At 39.8% G+C, this 19,214-nt stretch overlaps 1 protein-coding gene across 1 annotated transcript; it reads right to left on the reverse strand.

The window, feature by feature from the left end:
* Window positions 1-882: 882 nt before the first annotated feature.
* RNF149 (ring finger protein 149) lies at window positions 883-19,075 on the reverse strand. Its single transcript, XM_074908888.1, has 7 exons — window positions 18,487-19,075; window positions 10,494-10,744; window positions 7,902-7,970; window positions 4,961-5,043; window positions 4,392-4,488; window positions 1,535-1,730; window positions 883-1,355 (listed from the first exon to the last, which is right to left on the reverse strand). Exons 1-7 carry the CDS (start codon window positions 18,944-18,946, stop codon window positions 1,297-1,299), a joined length of 1,215 nt encoding a protein of 404 aa, XP_074764989.1. The 5' UTR covers window positions 18,947-19,075; the 3' UTR covers window positions 883-1,296.
* Between the last annotated feature and the right edge of the window lie 139 nt (window positions 19,076-19,214).

Raw genomic sequence — 19,214 nt, forward strand, 5'->3', positions numbered from 1 at the left:
ACAAGACACTGTTTTAAGCAACCTGTAGTAACAGCTTTACAAAAGAAAATTGAGGAATGTAGCATATTATTTGTAACATGACAACGCTAAAATCCTAAACAATTAACACTCTTAAGTAGTGTTTTAAATATACATATTTCTTTACAAAACAGTTTAGCAATTCCTTATACCACTTACAGTATATAAATATTTGAGTAAGAGGTCATAATGGGAGATGCCAGGGTTTATATTTGCTCTCAGATGCTTCAGGTTTCTTAAGTGTTTTACTATAAGGCACATTACTGCTAATCTAAAAGAAAGGAATAGAAGCTAATGGCAAACCCAGTCAAAACTCCTAATGTGGAATATCTATGAGAAGAATTCCAGCATCTCTATGCAAAGGGAAAAAAAGAAAAACCAAAACCCAACCTTTGTAGATCCTAAAAACCAGTTTCAATTTGTACATAACGAAGTGGGACAGTATGGGAACAGGAGTAAGAAGGAATTAAGTAAATTCTTATAAATAGACTAATAAATATATATTTTAGCCGTAATTAGCCCTTTACCTCTGTTCTACTGAGTTTAAGATTGAAAGAGGTAACCAGTGTGCATATACCTAAATAAGTCTACATGCTCAGCACGTGAAGACCACCTAGCACAACCTATTACTGCCAAATTCAGTATGAAAAGCTAGCAAGATGGAGAAACTCTTTTCTCTCAGCATCCACTCCGAGTAGAACACGTTACAAGATCAAATTAGTATTTGTTACATGTAAGGAAAGTTGCAAGTAGCAATTTTTTCATTACAAAAAGAGGATATGCAACTTACCCATTAAGTTATTTGATTCCTTCAAGGTTAGATTATATCTTTTCTAAGAATTCATCTCCAATTACAACAGGTCAGAACTTTCAGAACATTTTAATAGCTGCAGTCTTGTAAGTGTTCTCCATGTGTACATACTGAATGTAAATAGTGCATCCAAAATATTTATCTGTTAGACATTCTACATTGTTTTCACTGCCTAGTCTTCATCTTTGTTACAGCCCTCTGGAACACAATGACATTGTAACAATGCTTACAGAAAAAGGGTTATTGCATCTTCTTTTAGGATGAGACATCCAGAGGAGATTTTATAAAATCCTCCTGTGTACAAAATTCTTAATTATTAGCCCTTTTGGAACACCAGCTAGAAAAGTTTGAAAGGTAAAATAATTTACATTGTTATTTTTTCCATTAACTAGACAAAAGTCCATACTAATTAAATAAAAAATAATAGTTCTTCAACAGTCTATTCAAGATATCCTCCATGAAGCAGTTCAGTGGGAATTTCCATTAGATAGATGTTCTCCATGCCGGTTATTACTGATATCCACATCTAGAAGTCAGGAATTAGAAAAAACTGTTTATTCATGTACCATTTTAATATGTTCTGTTACATTAATCCAAACTCTGGCAACAAATTTCATATTCATATATACCTATGAGTTAAGAGAATGGTTTCTTCGAATGCAATGAATGGTGTTAAGGATTGTCAAGTGATAAATTGTTACTTACCAAGTAATGCTGTGGTTTCACCTGCGTCCTCTTTTAAACTGGTACACTGCAATACAGATTCATTGGTGGAGGAAGCTGACAATTCGCTTACTTCATTTCTGTCATCATCTTGTAGAGCAATACTCAGACTTCCAACTGAAACACTGCCACTTAGTGATTCAGGGATTGGAACTTCAAGTACATCTTCAGGGTCCCCCTTCAAAATTAAATATATTTAACTGACACTTTTGTCTACCACTAGGCATCCACATGCCTCCATGTTATCACTTTGTGACCTCACCTTATTGGAAAAAAGACCTTTTTTTGCCTATTACCTGCACACTCATGAGTGGTGTTGAGGAGTGTCTACTTTCAATGTTATTGTCTGACTGCAAAGAAACAAAGCCAAGCAAAAGAAAAACCACCCCAAAGCCAAGAGCAGCAACAGGAAGAGTCAACGCAGCCAGCCTTTTGGATGGAGTATTTCAATGCTGTAGCAGCAGTATTGCAGCAGTCTGGGGTTAGGAGCAGGCTCAGCACACACAAACTCTTTACTGAGCAAACCTACTGATCCTTTATAATTTTGTGGAAGCCTCTGTTTTTCATGATAGCATTTGGACAAGCTTAGACTTCTTTTACTGGGGTGAGCAAAGATTTGACATCAGAACAAGTTTCCCTCCTACTCTACCTCCAGCCTAAGTCTGTTCCAAAATTGCAAATGTGATGGCTTGTCACTTTGCAGGAACAAAACATCTGCAGCACAGGCAAAGAAATTTATTTCACCTATTGTATAACATGAGCTATTTCTGATCTATTCTGCAAGTTAATTCCAAGTCCTATATGCACAATTCTGTTCCTAAAATTAAACAGACTACCTTCACTAAGCCACTGCCATTGATACTGACGTTATTTATACGTAAGCAAGTATACTGCAGTACAAGTAGCTATTCTGTGGGCTTCATAATGAGTATTTTTCCTCTCCTCAAACAATTAGCAAAGGCCCATCTTAAGTTTTAGGAAATTCTAGGCTGATTCTTTCCTTAGCACCAAAGAAGCTTATTTTAAAATGTACTTTTTAATAAGCTATAGAACTCTTACAATTGGGCACATGTTAAGACACATGTGATATCAATCTCTGCATGTGTGGGCAGGGAGCATTCAGGATTTTGGTTTCCAAAACTTAGGCAGTTTAAGCACCAAAACTGCAAGATTTAACAATGCTCTACTAAATCAGTCAGACATGTAGAACTGCAAGTTCTCTTTCTCTTAACAAACAGCATAATGCAGAACTACACCACTGAAGTCCAGCCTTTACAAAAGAAAATCCAGGTAATAGGACTCAGTGCCTTCTTTCTACTTTTAGCCTTTAAAATTTTTGAAGCATCTCAAGTATCTGTTCTCCATAAAACTGGTTGAGCCTTCAGCCTCTTTGCAGACAGTTTAGTAGATTTCTATAACAAGACTGCACATTCTTGTCTGCAGTTATGTCACTCAGCAAGTACACTGCTGAAAGAAGCTGCCTTGCTCCACACTTTTTTCCTCACATCACTAAATGCACACAATCACTCTACAGACTAGACTGGGCAACCTGGATCAGGCTCAAAACCAAGCTAGAAATAAAAACCGGAATGATTTCCCACATTATTAGCTTCAGTGGGACTTGAACGATTGATGCATAAGCAGGACACATTTCCCCCATTATTCCATCAAAAAAAAAGAACCAGGCGTCTGTATTTAACATAATCCCATTCAATCTGCTTTCTCACATTCATTTTGCCTAAGAAGCACAAGAGGTGTTACTCCTCCTGATTAGACTTGGTATCCTCTGCAACAGCATGAATTCAGGGAATAGGTGTTCTGAAGGTCTAGTATTTCAGTTTTCAGCCAGTATACAAAAGGATGCATGTAACACAAGTTACATCAACTCCAAGAATTGAAAGTGAGCAAAAAATAAGCTGCTAATATAACAATATTAAAGTAATAATAGCTATTTTGCATAACAAAAAGATTGCAACTCTTGAGTACCAAGTCTGACAATACACTGAAGTGCTGCAATCTTCTATGTATTACATGGCATGAGTACTGCCACCTTTGAGAAAAGGAAAAAGTAATTCACAAAAGCCTTCCATAGATCTGCTAAGTCTCTGCAATAAGAGAAAAGCTATTCAAAACACAGACCTAGTCTATGAAAGGAAGGTACCTGAAACCAAGGAACACCCCTATTTTCTGAAGATCTCTGTAGATGTAGTAGAAGAGGTACATTCATGCCTATGGCATTTTAGTGGAACTCAAGACTATTTATCAACAGTGACCAAGTAACCTACCGCATGTGTCTTCATCTCTCTTTTCTGGTGCTGTCAGAAAGAAATGAGAGCACATCATTTTCTCTACTTAACCAATTCCTGGTGAATGTCTTTAGGAAGGTTCTAAGTACTAGCTCATTTACAGGAGTAAAACAGTGGGCATATGTGGAAGTACACAAACTCTCAAGATAGAAAAACTGTAATTTTTTCCTCTGAATTGCAGTTCTCAACAAGACCCAATATATGCTCTAGATGTACTGAATGAAGTTATATTTTTGCAGCTTGGGCAAATTGCCTCACCTCTGCTTCAACTTCCTATCATCAGCTGAAGACAGAAAAAAATTGGTTATCACAGAAGAGAAGATAGAAGATTTGTAAGATGCTTGATACACTGTTTAAGTTCTTACCCATTAAATTCCCTTATTTTTCTGGTTCTCACTCAATTACTCTTGCAACTCTGCCCAGTTTCTTCAGTCTTGTCAAGTAACAACTGCTCTCATTCTGAACAGTTACATGAAGCCTTGACTCCTGCACTGTACTTTTACCTTGAAGATTAAAGTAAGTGTGAAACATACCCAGTATCCCAAAGCTTTGATAACATCTAGTTTACACATTGGACAAGTTCGGTGGTCCAAAAGCCAAGGGTCAATGCACGTTCTATGAAAGATGTGCCTGAAGAAGAGAAATGCCTTTTAGAACTTATCAGGAAAGCTACACACTATTCCTTCAAACAATGTGCAAGGTACCACATTAAAAAATAAACTCATTCGTTTATAACCTTGACAATTAAGTACTGCTTAATTTACTAGGACAGACATAGTTCTGGAACCATCTTCTTTCATGCTACCTTCCTGAAATAAGAGATGTTACTAAGCACAAGGACACCACAGAGCTCCCAGTTCAACAGTGTACAATTCTAACTTAAAAAAGCTCTGCTTCACTCCTACACCTCTCCCAATTGCTCCTTTTTTCTGCATAGACGTGAAGTGCTACAAGGTCTCCCACTGCCCTTCAACATGTAACACACCATACAAATGGCACAGCTTCAGCTCTGCCACCAAAGTTTTGGAAGAGTTTACAGAAAGCTCATCACATTTTTCAGGGAAAACATGCTAAAGAGAAAATAATAATTACGGCAACTTACTTGCATGGCAGAATTCGGACAGTGTCTTTCAGTTTATAGTTCTCAATGCACACAGCACAGTTTTCCACATCAACATCTAAACCCTAAATATGACAACACATTTAAATGCATTACATCTATATTTCATTACAGAACAAGCTTTGTGTAATAGCTAGCTTCACAGACTGTAAAAAGTATAATATGGTTTAGCAAATAAAAATATCTCCCTCATTTAATTCAAGATTCCAGCAAGAGGCAATTTGACAAAGTGATACCAAATACTAAAAGCAGCCCAACCTGGATTTTCTAATTTAAATAGCAGTCCCTTAAATAATTTGTTAAATCTCAAACATTGGCTTTGCTCATGAGAGCACAGTAAAATTTCAGTTTAAAACTATAAAATGAAGAAATTTTAGAAGAGGGCAGCACAGATGAAAGCGCACAATCTAATTCTTAACTGATGGTCCCAAAGACTACCAAATGCTTAAGTAGGAAGAGCTGAATACAGTAAACCCCTTCTTCCACACTTTTCTTTTTTCTACCACATTCTAGCAGATATCCCTTGGTAGCTAACAGAGGAGAAATAAAGTATGCAATTTGGGATGGTTTTTAAAACTTCCCTCCCAGCTCACACCAGAGAAACTGTCAAAATGCAGTATTTCCCAACCTCAATTTGTTTCTCTCTAAGGGTTAAGTATCTTTCCTAATGGGTCCTACTATTATCTTGAAGCCATGCTTATAGTTGCAGTGCAAATATGATGGATATCTCCAGATGAAAACAAAATAATTCAGTGTTAATTAGGTTGTATAAAACATAAGTACTAGAAGAACAGACAGTGGGCCAACTTCTTCCCTTTCATCCCCCACAAAACAATTGGGTTTTTTTACCACTTACTGAAGCACTTCAAGTTCATTACCACAAACACTCAAATGAATTAGTACTGCAAGCAAACTTTCAAGTTTAATGCAAGATCTCCCCACCTTTGCATGCTATCAATTTACTTAATACCTTAAATTTTCCAGTAAATCAAATTAAGTCTGTTTTTTACATAAGCAAATTTAAAACAAGTACTTATTCTATAACAAATATTTTTAATCCCATACAAGAAGCAAAATCCAAGCACACCATATGTAGCATATACTCAAATGAGTGTCCATTTTACAATAATCCCATAAGCTTCTCAGGAAAGACCCACATGTCAGCAAATGCACTTTTAAAAATATTGACCTATTTTTAGTTAAATACCTCAACCACAAGTGAAGTGATAATGAAAGGCTGTAGTGTGTCACGATAACATAATACACTCTTTTAAATGGCTGAAAGGAAATACTTAAAAATCTACACTAACAGAATAGACAGGATGTATTTCTAGATAAATTTACATTAGTTCATGAAAGTATCTCTGCATCAGTAAATTACATAAACTTGCTGATAGTAGGCTTATTCAAATCAAATTAGAAGACATGATTTACCAAGCAGAAAAAACCATTTTAAGAGAGAAATGTTAACCTTATCTCATTCTACCTTGCTTAACTAACATGGCATTCTCAGTTATAAGCAGCATAATGTATAACATCTTAAATTCCATTTTATTTTAGTCAAGGATGTATCAATGGGAAGAAACTACCTGATCCACTGCAAAAATGTCACAATACAAATCCTTTTTAGAGGTTTATTGAACATCAACTTAAAAGCAGTTGACATCCTCCTTGTAGTTCTCACCACAGGTTTCATCATGACACTTTTAAATCCATTTCTTCCTATGCTGATGTTATGCTTTGATACTGTTTTACACAAGTTCTGATTCAATTTCATCTTTCTTGATCTCTGATCTCACCATTGTATGAACAGAAGCATCAGTATCCCTCTGTTCACAGCATGAAATAGATTATTTTTTGATGGAATTTAGAATATAATAAAAACAAATTCTTGTAAAATGCTACGTAAACATGCTGAATGCATAAGAGGAAAACAAGGCAAGTCCAAAGACAGTTTGGCTTTTTTAATTTCAAAACTGATTTAGTAAGTGAAGGACATACTCTCTGTAGCATGTGACCCGTTCTGAACAGCTTCTGTTGAATCACAACTTTTAAAGTTCTTACACATAAATGTCCTTTTCCACCTCAATTTTATTCATGGATTTAAAAAAAAGCTAATCCTTGTTTTTCATCTTGGAGCAAATCAGTCCTTAAGTAAAAACTAATCAAATAAGACAAGGGTTGGGGAAAAAAAAAATGCCTCTGTAGCAGCAGAAGTCTAGTCAGAAGCTAATTTAGCATCTAGGATCAGAGCTGCCTAAACCAAAATATTTTCTTTCAAAATTTTCTCTTTCTCTACTTCAGTTACTCTAATGCAGCTATGAGTTTAGGCCGTATGATGTCAAAGCTAACTTCTTGAAAGCCATTTTAATTTTTAGAATAGCTTTAATACATAAAAATGTATTTAAAAAAAATTTATGCTTCAAATAAGTCTATGCAGCTCCTTAATGTATTGTATGCCAAAAGATGAAACAAGTATTTCATTTTTCAAAGCTTTTTAGATTTCTAAGGCCTTCTGATCAATAAGATGATGGATGTTCTTTTAAGAAAAGAAAACATTACATCAGCAGTAAGAACTGTGCAATCAATAGGACTTAGGAAGTATTTTGCAATCCACTTGTTGATGCTTTCAAGTGCTGAAAAGACAATAGCATTTCCTCATCTTTACAGTATCAGCCCTGTAGTCTCCTGAAGCGTTCTGTATAACCAAATATTGTTTGCAACAAAACAGCCTTACAATTCATAAGTAGTTCAAATTTGACTCTTCAATTTTCAATTCTGCCTTCTAAGAAAGATGTTCTAAAATGAGCCTAATATTGTAAGTCACACTGCAATTCTGTTTTGAGAATTTTAGTTTAAATACTATAAAGACATTACAACAGTTTTTAAATCATACAGCAATAACCGGAGTCACAGAAATTACCTTTTCTCCACGTTTCACAGTATGCAGCTGAAGCTGGCTGATTGCTTTCTTGGTTTCTTTCCTATGTCCCTTGAATAAAAATGTTAAGTGTTAGTACACAAGTCAGTTTTAAGAGTTACATGTCAAAGCTTTTAAATACTTCCCATATGGATTACTAAATCTTCTGAATGCATCTAAAAAAATTATTCTTTGGCTAGCTAATTTGTTTACAAAATACTTCCAACCAGCACATGTTGAAGAAATTCAGGTTTCGCCTTCTTAGTGCACAACAGCAACATAACATTATCTATGAGCGTACTGCTCTTACAATGAAAACTGGTGCAGAACTATGCAGACCAAGTTGACATACGTAGCCTTGTTGTCATGACTGCCTGCATTAAGGGCCTTCCGCACAGGAAAATGGACACTAATGCAGGCTTTAGAGGCAAACAGAGCTGAAACAACAGCCACATAACCAGACCTTCTAGTTAGGCAAGCCCATGAGCAAGCACAGAGTACATTTTGCAGCAGCTTGAGAGAAGGTGGAATCCTGCCGGGCAGCCTACAGCTGGCCACCAGGTCAAAAGGCTGCTTGTAGCTATTAATACTTCCCTTCAGTTAAACACTGTCTCACACACTATACAAAGCTTTGCACTGAAAGGACACATTATGCAAAGGAGATGACAAGAAAGGCTTAACAGACATGAGAAACCATACTGGACTTCTATACAGTAACAGTCCTAATTATGCTTAGAGGGGAAGCAAGAAAAGAAAGCAGTACTGTATTCCATTCCAATACAGAATGCTACTAGCTACTGCTAGAAATTGAGAAATTAAACACTCCCAATTAACAGACGTTGATCTGTCTAGCAGCAACACTTGCTGATGAAATACCATAAAAAATGTAATGGCAGCTTTCCCCTGTAATAATTAAAGGATTTATATCATTTTACAAACTTCTAGTATTGAAAATTGGGATTTTTTTAATGGTGTTAAAAAGAATTAGTCTAAAAGTTCTGAGAAATGGACAACCAGCAGCAAAGAATAATTAAGGAAAGTGGCATAACCTTCTAATGCTACACAATTTCACTTAAGCATTTAATTAACAAGCCCAATGGCAAAATATATTAAGTTTGTGGTATATATTCCTGGTAAACAACACATCCAACCTAAAAAAGGCTCTTAAAACTACTTATAAAGCATCTGAACTTCCCTCAGAACGAACTATCCCAAAACCAACATAACAGGAAGAAGCGATTTTCTTCATCAAACAACTGTTACAACACAAAAACACCCCCCTTTTTCTAAAAGTATTTCTCAAAAACTTTGTTTTCTTGAAAGTATTCTCAGAATCTAAGTTCTAAGACTTAAAGATTAGTAAAATAAACCTCTAGGGAACCAATGTTTCAAGGAGACAACAAGTTTACCCAATACAGAAGTCCCACATGTTATCCTCAGCTACTGAGATATTAAATATTTTCCTGTAAGTTCTCATCAGAGGACTTATGTATCAGACTCCTGAAGGCATACAAAAACCCCCTTCCCCCTCCCCCAAATCTAGAATCTGCATGTTCCATCAGAAGGCAGGGGAAATCCACACGATAAGCAGTCATTTGAAACAGGGGTTTTTTTTGTTCTCAGCTGAGGCTGGGAAAAAAAAAGAAACAACTGCTTGTAAAGAACAAGTGCAACTTTCTTTCACATAGTAGAGAACCATGGTAGGTTAGGTTCCTTACGTGGTCATCATCAGCCCTGTATGCAAGAGTTGAAAAGCACAGGGAAGTGCCATCCTAAGATATCTTCAAAACCCAGCTGGACTAGGTCCTCAACACCTCCAGTTGCTCTCAAGTGTGGGGGGCTTGAACCACACAGCCTCCCGAAGACCCTTCCAAACTAAATTAGTCTATGATGAAGTACTTCCCTCAGGGGAAAAAAAAAAAAGTAAAGCTGACTTTTTTTAACCTATCAAAGAACAGGAATGTGGAAGATACAAACAAAGAGCAAAGGTATTCCTTCCTGATCTTCCCAGTACTCCCACCACTCTCAGCACTTCAGGTAGTCCAAGAGAGCTGAATCTCATCACACAAGCTCCTTCTAGTCTGCTGCAATTCAGTACTCTACAGTGGAGTGTTAGGAAGGATTACAAGTATCAAAAGTAGTTTTCATAAAGCTTCCAGAACCAAAAATTCTAGCCCTAGCTACTTGTGGGTCTTAGAGAAAAAAAAATATACCATGGTCTCTTTCCATTCAAAGTTTGATTAGGGAAGTTAAAACTTTCAGGATGAAAATTACTCAAGAATGAACACATTTTTTTAATGTCAAAAGGAAGGAAGTTAGGTGACAAATCACACAAGAAGCTGCCTTTACTCAGTTGTTGACAGGTGGCTAAATATATTTCCCACAACTTCATACAAGTATCTAATAATTATAACTAGCCAAACTTGCAATGCCAGTTAGCACACTGCTTATTAGCTTCACTTAGTAGCATTCACAGATAGTGAAGTAGCAAGAAGGCACAGATCTTCAAGAATATTCAATAAACAAGCAAAGTTAGGCAACTGATTCAACATGAGAAGACAGTAAATACTCTAAAGTATCATAATCTCCAATTACCTGGTTTCCAAATTGTGATCCTGTATACAGGAAACGTTGTATATAGTAAAATATGAGCCAAGCAAGCGATATAATCATCATGGTGATGAAGGCGATGGCTACAAACACAACCGACTGACCACTAATATATTCCTGCACATGTCGTGTGCCAACAACAATAGTCATTTTTACTGGAATCCCTCTTCGTACTGGCTCCAATATCTCTATTCCTTTTGGATAGCCGACCATTATCACCACTGTATTTCCTGTTCCTGTTGGAGGGGAAAAAAGTAAAAAGTTATCACACTAAAAATTTAGGTATTCTGGCTTGAGGGTAATTTGGGCCTCTTCAGTTAAGATCAGCGAGCAAGGTTGCAGGAAAGCCCCTGAATGTTTCTTCAGGAATAGCAGACTTATCAAGTTTACTAGAAAAGAATCCTTTATTTACTTTATAAAAGCTCTCTTATGAAATACTGTAATACTTAAAGATTCATCAATACTAAACATTCAAAACGTAATGAGAACTCACAACAAGGACTTGTCAAGAAATACTCAGGGACTCTTTTGGGAGCACAGAAACAAAAGATTTTACTATCATATTAGAACTCAAAAGCACTTGATACATATGAAAAAGCACCTAATTCAAAAAACCTCACCCTTAAGCACTGTACTGCCACCAAAAATGAAACAATACTGCCAAGACCAACTAGCAGAAGCCAAAGATCCTCTGTGACTAGAGTTTTATTCCATTTTGTCCAGAAGCATCTCCAGTATTTTCTCAGAAACATCTAACTTAAGTATTACAAAATAAATTATAAACAAATATCCTTGTTAAAAATGGTCTATGCTATTTTTATTTGAATAGTTCTTATTTTGTGTGTACCAACACTGCCATACACCCTTAGTAAGTCATGGCTTTATAGCTTACTTTGCACTCCTACCTCTGAGAAAAAGTGAAACTAAGTTTGATTCAGAGAGAAAGTAGAGGAAGAAGAAAGAAGAGTCTTTCCCAGTCGAAAAGTTAAAGCTGTAATGTCACAACTACCTTTTTAGATTCACAAGATTACCTACCTGCAACAAGACCTCCTACTGAAGACTTAAAGACCCTTCCCTCCTAGCTGTGTTAGATTCACTACTAAGAAGTTATGTTAAAAACATGGTTGCCTAATTTATAACATAACATCAAGCGGGGATTTTCAAGACTCCAAACAGCATACCAGACTCACCCACCTCTCTACCTTCAGTTATTTTTCTGAAATATTTAAAACAAACTCCTTTAGTTGAGACAGTTCTGGCTGTGACACCTTGTTGCCCTGGCCACTCCACTACCACGCCAAAGGTAATCTGGAGAAGTTTCACTTCTGTACACAGCAGCTCCTCCCCTGTAAGGTGCAGATGGTCTGCTGTGGATGAAACACTGATGGTTCCAGTGATTAGTTGAATAAGACTCAAAGCCAGCTACCCTTTTTCAGTCCCACCTCACACAATCATCCCACTTCTGGTCACCTACTGTAAGCACCGTTATACCCATCTGTCAGATCCAGACCCAGCGTAAGAGCAGATTTTCCAAATAGGGCTGTGCTTCTGGAAGTTTTGTGGATGGTGTGGAGAGACAAGAGAAAAAGATGCTGCTGGGTAAAGACCCAACTTGTGCCTCCCATTGGGCACCCCACTCAGATCGCCAGCAGCACTCACATGTTGCCTTGCCCGGGGGGTGCATTAGGAGACACAAAGCAACAAAACTGAAAACAAACAGGACAAATCCACAAGCAACTACGCTCCATTAATTAGTTCTAGTCACCAACAATCTGCTGATCCACATGATACTGCAAGTCCAAGCATACTAAGAATTGGTTAATTAATATTATTCTCCTCTCTGAACCAGCATGGAAGCATTACCAGAGACTCATGAATCTCAGGGAAGCAAGTGTGTGAAACACTTCTTGCTTTCTGACCTTGCATAACCCCCCAGGGAGTTAACAAGAAAAGAAAGTATGAAGGTAGAAATTTATCTCACATCGCTGAGAGCTGTTATCCACATACCTAAATCAGGAGATTAGGTCCTATGTCCTTAATTAACTGTAAGAGCTACAAATAACAGGAGGGGTGCCTAAGGATGGCTAGTGAACAGTAAAGGAGCACTTGAAAAATGTATGTGGTTTCATTCAGGCTTGAGGAAGAACAGAAAGTTTCAAGGTTAAAGACAGCCTGTATTTTTCAGTCAATAAAGGCTTCCTCCTCAGTCCCAAAATCCTAAACCAGTTTAATCCAGCTATCTAGCTCTCCATATGATTTCTAACAAAGTATTTTAAAACCCCTCAAACACTCAGTAACGCCCTTCTCTGTTTTGTCACTAACATGTTCAACTACCAATCAGTCATTTTCCTGAAATGGAAGGCAGGATACTTCTGTGCAATGGCTCCTAGTCACTGTGACACCTTCCAGTTTTAGAACTAAGAGAAGTATGCCATACATTTTTAAATAAATGCCCATTAAAAGCATTTTAACAGTTTTAAAGACTTGGTGATGAACCTGCCATTAAAAATACATGCAACTAAACATGACAGCCTTGAAGGTCACAAGACAGGAGAGGAAGAAAAAGAAAATAATTGCAATCCTCTATTGCAAAAGGAACAAGAGCAGTCTCAGAGAAGCAGTTGCCCTGAGCAGCCTGTAAGACTAAGGGCTTTAACTCATTCCTCACTAATTTTAGACTTCTCTGAAACACACTGCTCAAGGACTGAAATGCTGTTGAGTCATTCCATCAGCTTCTTCAACTGCAACACAACTCAAGAAACCTCAAATCACATTTATAAAAGAACTCCGTGTCACATACACATATCTACTGAGAGCATGTTTTGTTGGCTTTACCTTTCTATAACATTCTAATTTTGCAATAACCAACCACACTTTTACTCTGCTAGAGTAAACTTGTTTTCTTTTCTAGGTTTGATTGATGCTTCAGTGGAATTGGGTAGATTTGAAATTTGGTACATGCTTTGGGTTTTTTTAACATTATCATCCAAATAAAGCAACAAGAGCTGGCAGACCCTCATGATACCTGAAAAGCAGGGCAAATTTGCAACTCTGAAGATGAAGGTATACTTCCCACCAGAGCGCCAAGGTCAGTTTTAGTGATAGTACTGCAAGTCTTCTCTTGCAAAAGGAAACTAGCACTTTCCTGATAAGGAAAAAGTAGTACAGGGATCTTGATTCCAGGCATCCCAAACTATCATATTTATTCCCATTCATGCCCACAGATAACAAATATTATTTTCTGTCATCCAGAAGCCAACTGCAGACATACTCTACTTTTTGTCCTCATTAGAAATGCCAGAAAGCTCCCAGAGTTTGAACACTTTGGTAAGAATATTTTAGGCCAGTCCTTAGATCCATTTAAGCACAGGCACCCTACTAATATTGCCACAATTATCACTGAATGTTTTTTTTGGTTTTTTTTTGTTTTTTTTTTTTAACAGAATCATTCAGGTTGGAAAAGACCCTTGGGATCAATCAAGTTCAACCATCAGTCCTACTCTACAAAGTTCTCCCCTACACCATTATCCAACATCTAATCTAAATGACCCTTACACACATCGGTGACTCCACCACCTCCTTGGGCAGCCTATTCCACTGTCTAACCACTCTTTCTGTGAAACATTTTTTCCTAACATCCAGTCTAAACCTGCCCTGTTGCAGTTTAAAGCCATTCCCTCTTATTCTATCATTAATTATTTGTGAGAAGAGACCAGCACCAACCTTTCTACAATGTCCTTTCAGGTAGTTGTAGAGAGTGATGAGGTCTCCCCTTAACCTTTTCTTCCTCAAACTGAACAGTCCCAGCTCCTTCAACTGATCATTATAGGATTTATTCTCCAGGCCCTTCACCAGCTTCATTGCCCTCCTCTGCACTTGCTCCAGCACCTTGATATCTCTCTTGTATTGAGGCGCCCAATACTGGACACAACACTCAAGGTGTGGCCTCACCAGTGCAGAGTTCTCTTTAGTTACTAGTCCAAACAAATGTCTCTTGATCTTTACCAAACACATAAGAGTACACCAACAATCCGATGACAATCTTTGTCTCGACTATCTACTCTAACCTCATCTCACCAAATCCCTGGTGCGTGCTCTGTTTTCACTCAAGAAGGAAGATGTGTAACCAGAAGAGTCAAGTAGTCAAGTAAACAACACTGGAACACGTTCCCCCTTCTACATGGGTTTCCAACACCTACGCACTCTCACATATAAAATAGGTGTAAGCATTTTGAAGTTACTCCTGCTTCTTCAGAACAACATAGCAGCTCAAACATCATACACTAAACTGTCAGAGTTCAGCAAGCCACTGATTTCAGTTCTGTCCTAGTAGAGTACCAGAAGTTTTTGGTAGAAAGCATTAGTAATACAGAAGTTATGCACCACTTGAGAATCTTAAGTAGTGCTGAAAGCAATGTAGTAAAGGGCTGAACTACAATGCCAGAATAACCCTAACTGCTGCTCTGGAGCTGGCAAGAGCTTACAGAAGCATGAGTACAAAGTCGTTCACATCTGTTTTGTTCAATGTATCTGCATAAAAAAACATGACTATGAAGGAGAACACTTGCTGGGTCTATCTTGGCAAAACTGCACCAAATCAAAGACCATTTTCTTTACGTAGCCAAAGTCATATATTCCAGTTAAGTCCCAAGCTTCCCTTAAATCCACAAACCATGCACTAAAGCTCCACTCCAGACCCATCCTGAACTACTATAGCCAATCCTCCTTCCTCCCTTCCCCCTGTGTGTCAAGCACAATCATATTATATTGCGTAGTCTTCAAGCTATCAAACTTATGTTCTGATCAGGACCACCACATCCTAGTTTGAGAGAGGTTCAGAGATGGCTGGATGCCCAGCATGAAGAATAACAAGGAAAATACAGAATCAAAAGACCCTTTTTTTCTTTCCACTGAAATACACCACTGCCTCCCCCTAATTTCTCAACCAGCACTGAGTCTCTCTTTAGTCTGCACTCCACAATACACAGACTCCTCTCCAACCCACTCCCAGCTAATATTTACATATAATACTTATTTTCGTTTTGGAAAGGAATTTGAAGCCTCTGTACTACATTAAGTTCACCATGACCACAAGAGAATAGAGTTAAGACTGCTTGCAAAGTCTGTATTCCTGTAAAACTAAAGTTTGAGTTTATACTATTCAGATTCAATAACTAAAGTACAACATCTTAAGTCATTTAGATAAAATAAGTATCTTCCACTGGAAAAAACCTCCTCAGCCACACATGAAGTTGTTTCACTATTGTTCCCTCGAAGAGGGATGTCATTTAGCATTTGGAACAACATCATTTGAGCATAGAGCAGAGGCCTGAAAAACATGAGACATCAGTAGAGTCATATTTGAAGAACCTTGTTTTGGAAGGAGGGACAGGATTGCAAGGCTAGATACTTAAACTCTTGACTCTCCTGTTTCAAAACTTTAATTAAAATCCTACTCACTGCAGTTATGAAGCTCACCCATGAAAAATAACTCGACTGCAAAATATTTGGAATATTTGTCCTTTATCAAATGCTTTGACATCAGCTAGAGTAAATGACTTTGCCTAATCAAGAATCTCTTTTTACTCAAGTTGGAATACGTCGAAACACCAAAAAACCCACCACCACCAACAGCATACACACATCACACACCCCAGAATGTTCAAAAGCCAGGTTTTTCAGAAGGAGAATAAAAAGATGAAACTTAGAGATGACCCATTTGTCATCTTCACATAATTCAGGCTGCGCCTCTATCAGCCATAACCATTGCTCCATCTCACATCATTTCCAGTGCCACTAATTGCCAACCCATTAAAAGTGGATGTTCCTTATGCATACTACTCCACTCCTTAGTTACAGCACTGCAGATTTCCCAGGGTATTTATTCTCAGGAATCCTCCCAGAAGCAGGGCTTGTTTCCTCATGTGTCAGTTCACAAATCCCTTCACAGGAATTGAAAACTTGGATCCTGTAAAATACAGCTTTACCTTCCAGATTCTTCCTTGCCTGTCTTCCAGACTTTTTTCTCCTCCTTCAAAAACTCCAAGATTTAAAACGCTAATGATAATTCTTCCCTACATTCCCAAAGTACACTGAAAAATTGAAACATTTACATATTTCAAAGTTTCAGCCGTGAAACAGATTTTTTTACTCCAGCAGAGCTAGCGATTATATTGTGATATATTATTATATTCCTGACTCATCCAAACCATCGTGAGGTCCAACATGCATTTGCAAAGTCAATATAAGTAAGAACACATGTATTACTGTATATATACTATATTAAATAACACTCTTTACATAGGTAGAGCTTTCACCAGCAACATTCTGTCAGTTTAAGAAAATAAACAACCAGCATTTAGGAAGCACTTCTCTTCACACCACTGATATAACTATACTAGCAAGTCCAAACCTGAGCATAAGCCCAAGAAGGTCTTCTGCAGCACAGAGATGATAGCAAAAAGAGAAAAATCATAAAAATGATAAAATAAGCAGAATTATGAAATCAGGAAGAGATTCCACAAAAGAGAAAATATTTATGAGAGGCTACAATGAGCAATAGAGAGGAACATGAGAAAATTCCCACAGGAAGGAAAAAAAATTTGTACTGATTGGCCAATACTGAGTAGACAGCAAGAAACTGATAGCTTGTAAAAAGGAAAGCATTATTAACCCAGCAAAGTACCTTAATTGCCACATGGGATCAAAATCAAAGGCACATCTTACCTAGCACCCCACCTCCACTTTCACAGTGGGTTAAGAACACAAGCGATGGGCCAGGCTGATCTACCCAAGCAAGCAGCAGGCTAAGAGGCTTCCAACCCCCGAGCTGGTTCCACTTGGTATTTCAAAAAGAGACTTGTCTTCCACCCAATATGTCATATGTGCTAGGAAGCAACAGCTCCCAGAGATTTTCAGCTCACTATATTGAAGAACACAAGTTTGTTTTCTTTAGAAATGCCTTATGGTTCTACTTCAGCCAAGTCCCTGGTCTTTCCCTTCCTCATGACCAAGAATGACAGTCCAGGCATTAACAAACTCATTGTAGCAAGACCATGCAAAACACACATTTACAGCATTTCTTACTTAGTTTGCTTTGTCTTTGTATCCTCCTCTGAAGATCTTCCAGTTCCTCTGAAGTCTACATATGCAAACAGATTTCACAGCAGAGTTTTGAGGTTTTTTCCCCTCTTTGATTTAAGCATTTTGTGTTGTCATGCTCATAAAAATCCAGCAAGACTTTAATGTCATAGCCCAAGCAGAGGCTGCAGTGACTGAACATCTGGGTTCTTAGCAGAAAATCACAGATCCCTTCTGTAGGCTAGCGATCATCAGCACGCTCAGACATGTCAAGTCAACATCCTTCTCTAGGCTTCGATTTTTCTAACCCATCTGCAAGCGCTTAAGAATTACCTGATGCTTACACCCCTCTCCCATCCTTTACAGACCTGCGCAGGAGAGGACGATGAAGCTATTACAATAGAGCCAGACCAAAAGCTATCTTCAGATAGCTACGGCTGTGCCTTCAAAGGCACCAGAAGGCATCTTCAGGATACCTGGCATGTTTCCAGACAGCCTGCAGAAAGCGGCCTACCTGTCACCGCTGTGGCCATTCTACCAGAGGGTACATAGCAAAAAGGTAGCTCTGAATGAACCGTGTGGTTCCCCCCCCCCGCCTCCGACCGCAGTCTGCTGCACGGCTACCCGTTTCGATGGCTTCACCGCAACCTCTCCCCGACGCCCGGGCGGTAACTTGGAAGACAGAGGACGGTCCCGGCATTTCCCCAGAGCGGTTTAAAGAAAGAGAAAACAAAACCCCAGCTCTTTGTACCATTTTTACGGTAATTTCTGCCTCCCCCCATCTTATCCCTCGCCGCGCTCCCGCACCACCGAGGCGGACCGGCGCTAGACAAAGCCACCCCCCTCCCAAACCGCCCCTCCGCCGGAGTGGGGAGCGCCCAGCCCCGTCCCCGCTCACCCAGGTGGGACATGGAGACGGTGCTGTTGCCGAAACGGGCCTCGTTGTAGATGACCACGGCGGCCGCCCGCTTCCGCGCCGCGTTGGTGACCTTGTCCTTGAAGGTGCAGCCGCCGCGGGCCACCAGGGCGATCCAGGGCGGCGGGTCGCCCTCGGGGGGGCCGCGACCACCGGGCGGCAGCGGCACGTCGTAGTCGGTGTCAGCGGCGCAGCCCTCCATGTGCCGCGGCGAGGCGCCGCGGGGGATGCCCACCAGGCCCTGGGCGCTCTCCTTGGGCGAGCTGTCCCCGTAGCGGCCGCTCTCCGTGTTGCCCCGCACCGTGCGGTTGCTGAGGGGCTCCACGTAGGCCGTGCTCACCCACGCCGTGTACCACTCGAGGGCCCGGGCGCCCTGACCCACCGGCGCCCCCAGCGCCACCAGCGCCGCCGCCACCAGCGCCAGCCGGGCGCGCCGCACCATGGCCCGGCCGCCCACCGCCGCGACGCGGCCCGCCGCGACCAGGAGGAGCGGGAGGAGGCCGCTCCCGCCGCCTCGGCGCCTCACAGCTCTGCCCCGCGGCCGCCCCGCGCCGCGCAGGTAACCCCGCGGTGCCCGCCCCGGGCGGAGCCCGCCCGCCGCCGCGGCTAATGGCGAGGCGGAGGCCGGGCCGCCCCGCCCCGCCCGCCCGGCTGCGCAGGCGCGGCCCCGCCCCGGGGGATGCCGGGAGGGGGAGGGAGGGGGCGGGGCC

Source organism: Athene noctua, chromosome 1, assembly GCF_965140245.1.
Source record: "Athene noctua chromosome 1, bAthNoc1.hap1.1, whole genome shotgun sequence".
Taxonomy (NCBI): domain Eukaryota; kingdom Metazoa; phylum Chordata; class Aves; order Strigiformes; family Strigidae; genus Athene; species Athene noctua.

Bases quoted from the DNA above. Each gene is read 5' to 3' on its own strand.
- RNF149 (XM_074908888.1), bottom strand. From the start codon at position 18,946: ATGGTGCGGCGCGCCCGGCTGGCGCTGGTGGCGGCGGCGCTGGTGGCG. The intron at 10,745-18,486 runs GTGAGCGGGGAC...CCCCTCCAACAG, and splicing joins CGTCTCCATGTCCCACCTGG to GAACAGGAAATACAGTGGTG. The intron at 7,971-10,493 runs GTAATTGGAGAT...TTTTTATTCAAG, and splicing joins GATCACAATTTGGAAACCAG to GGACATAGGAAAGAAACCAA.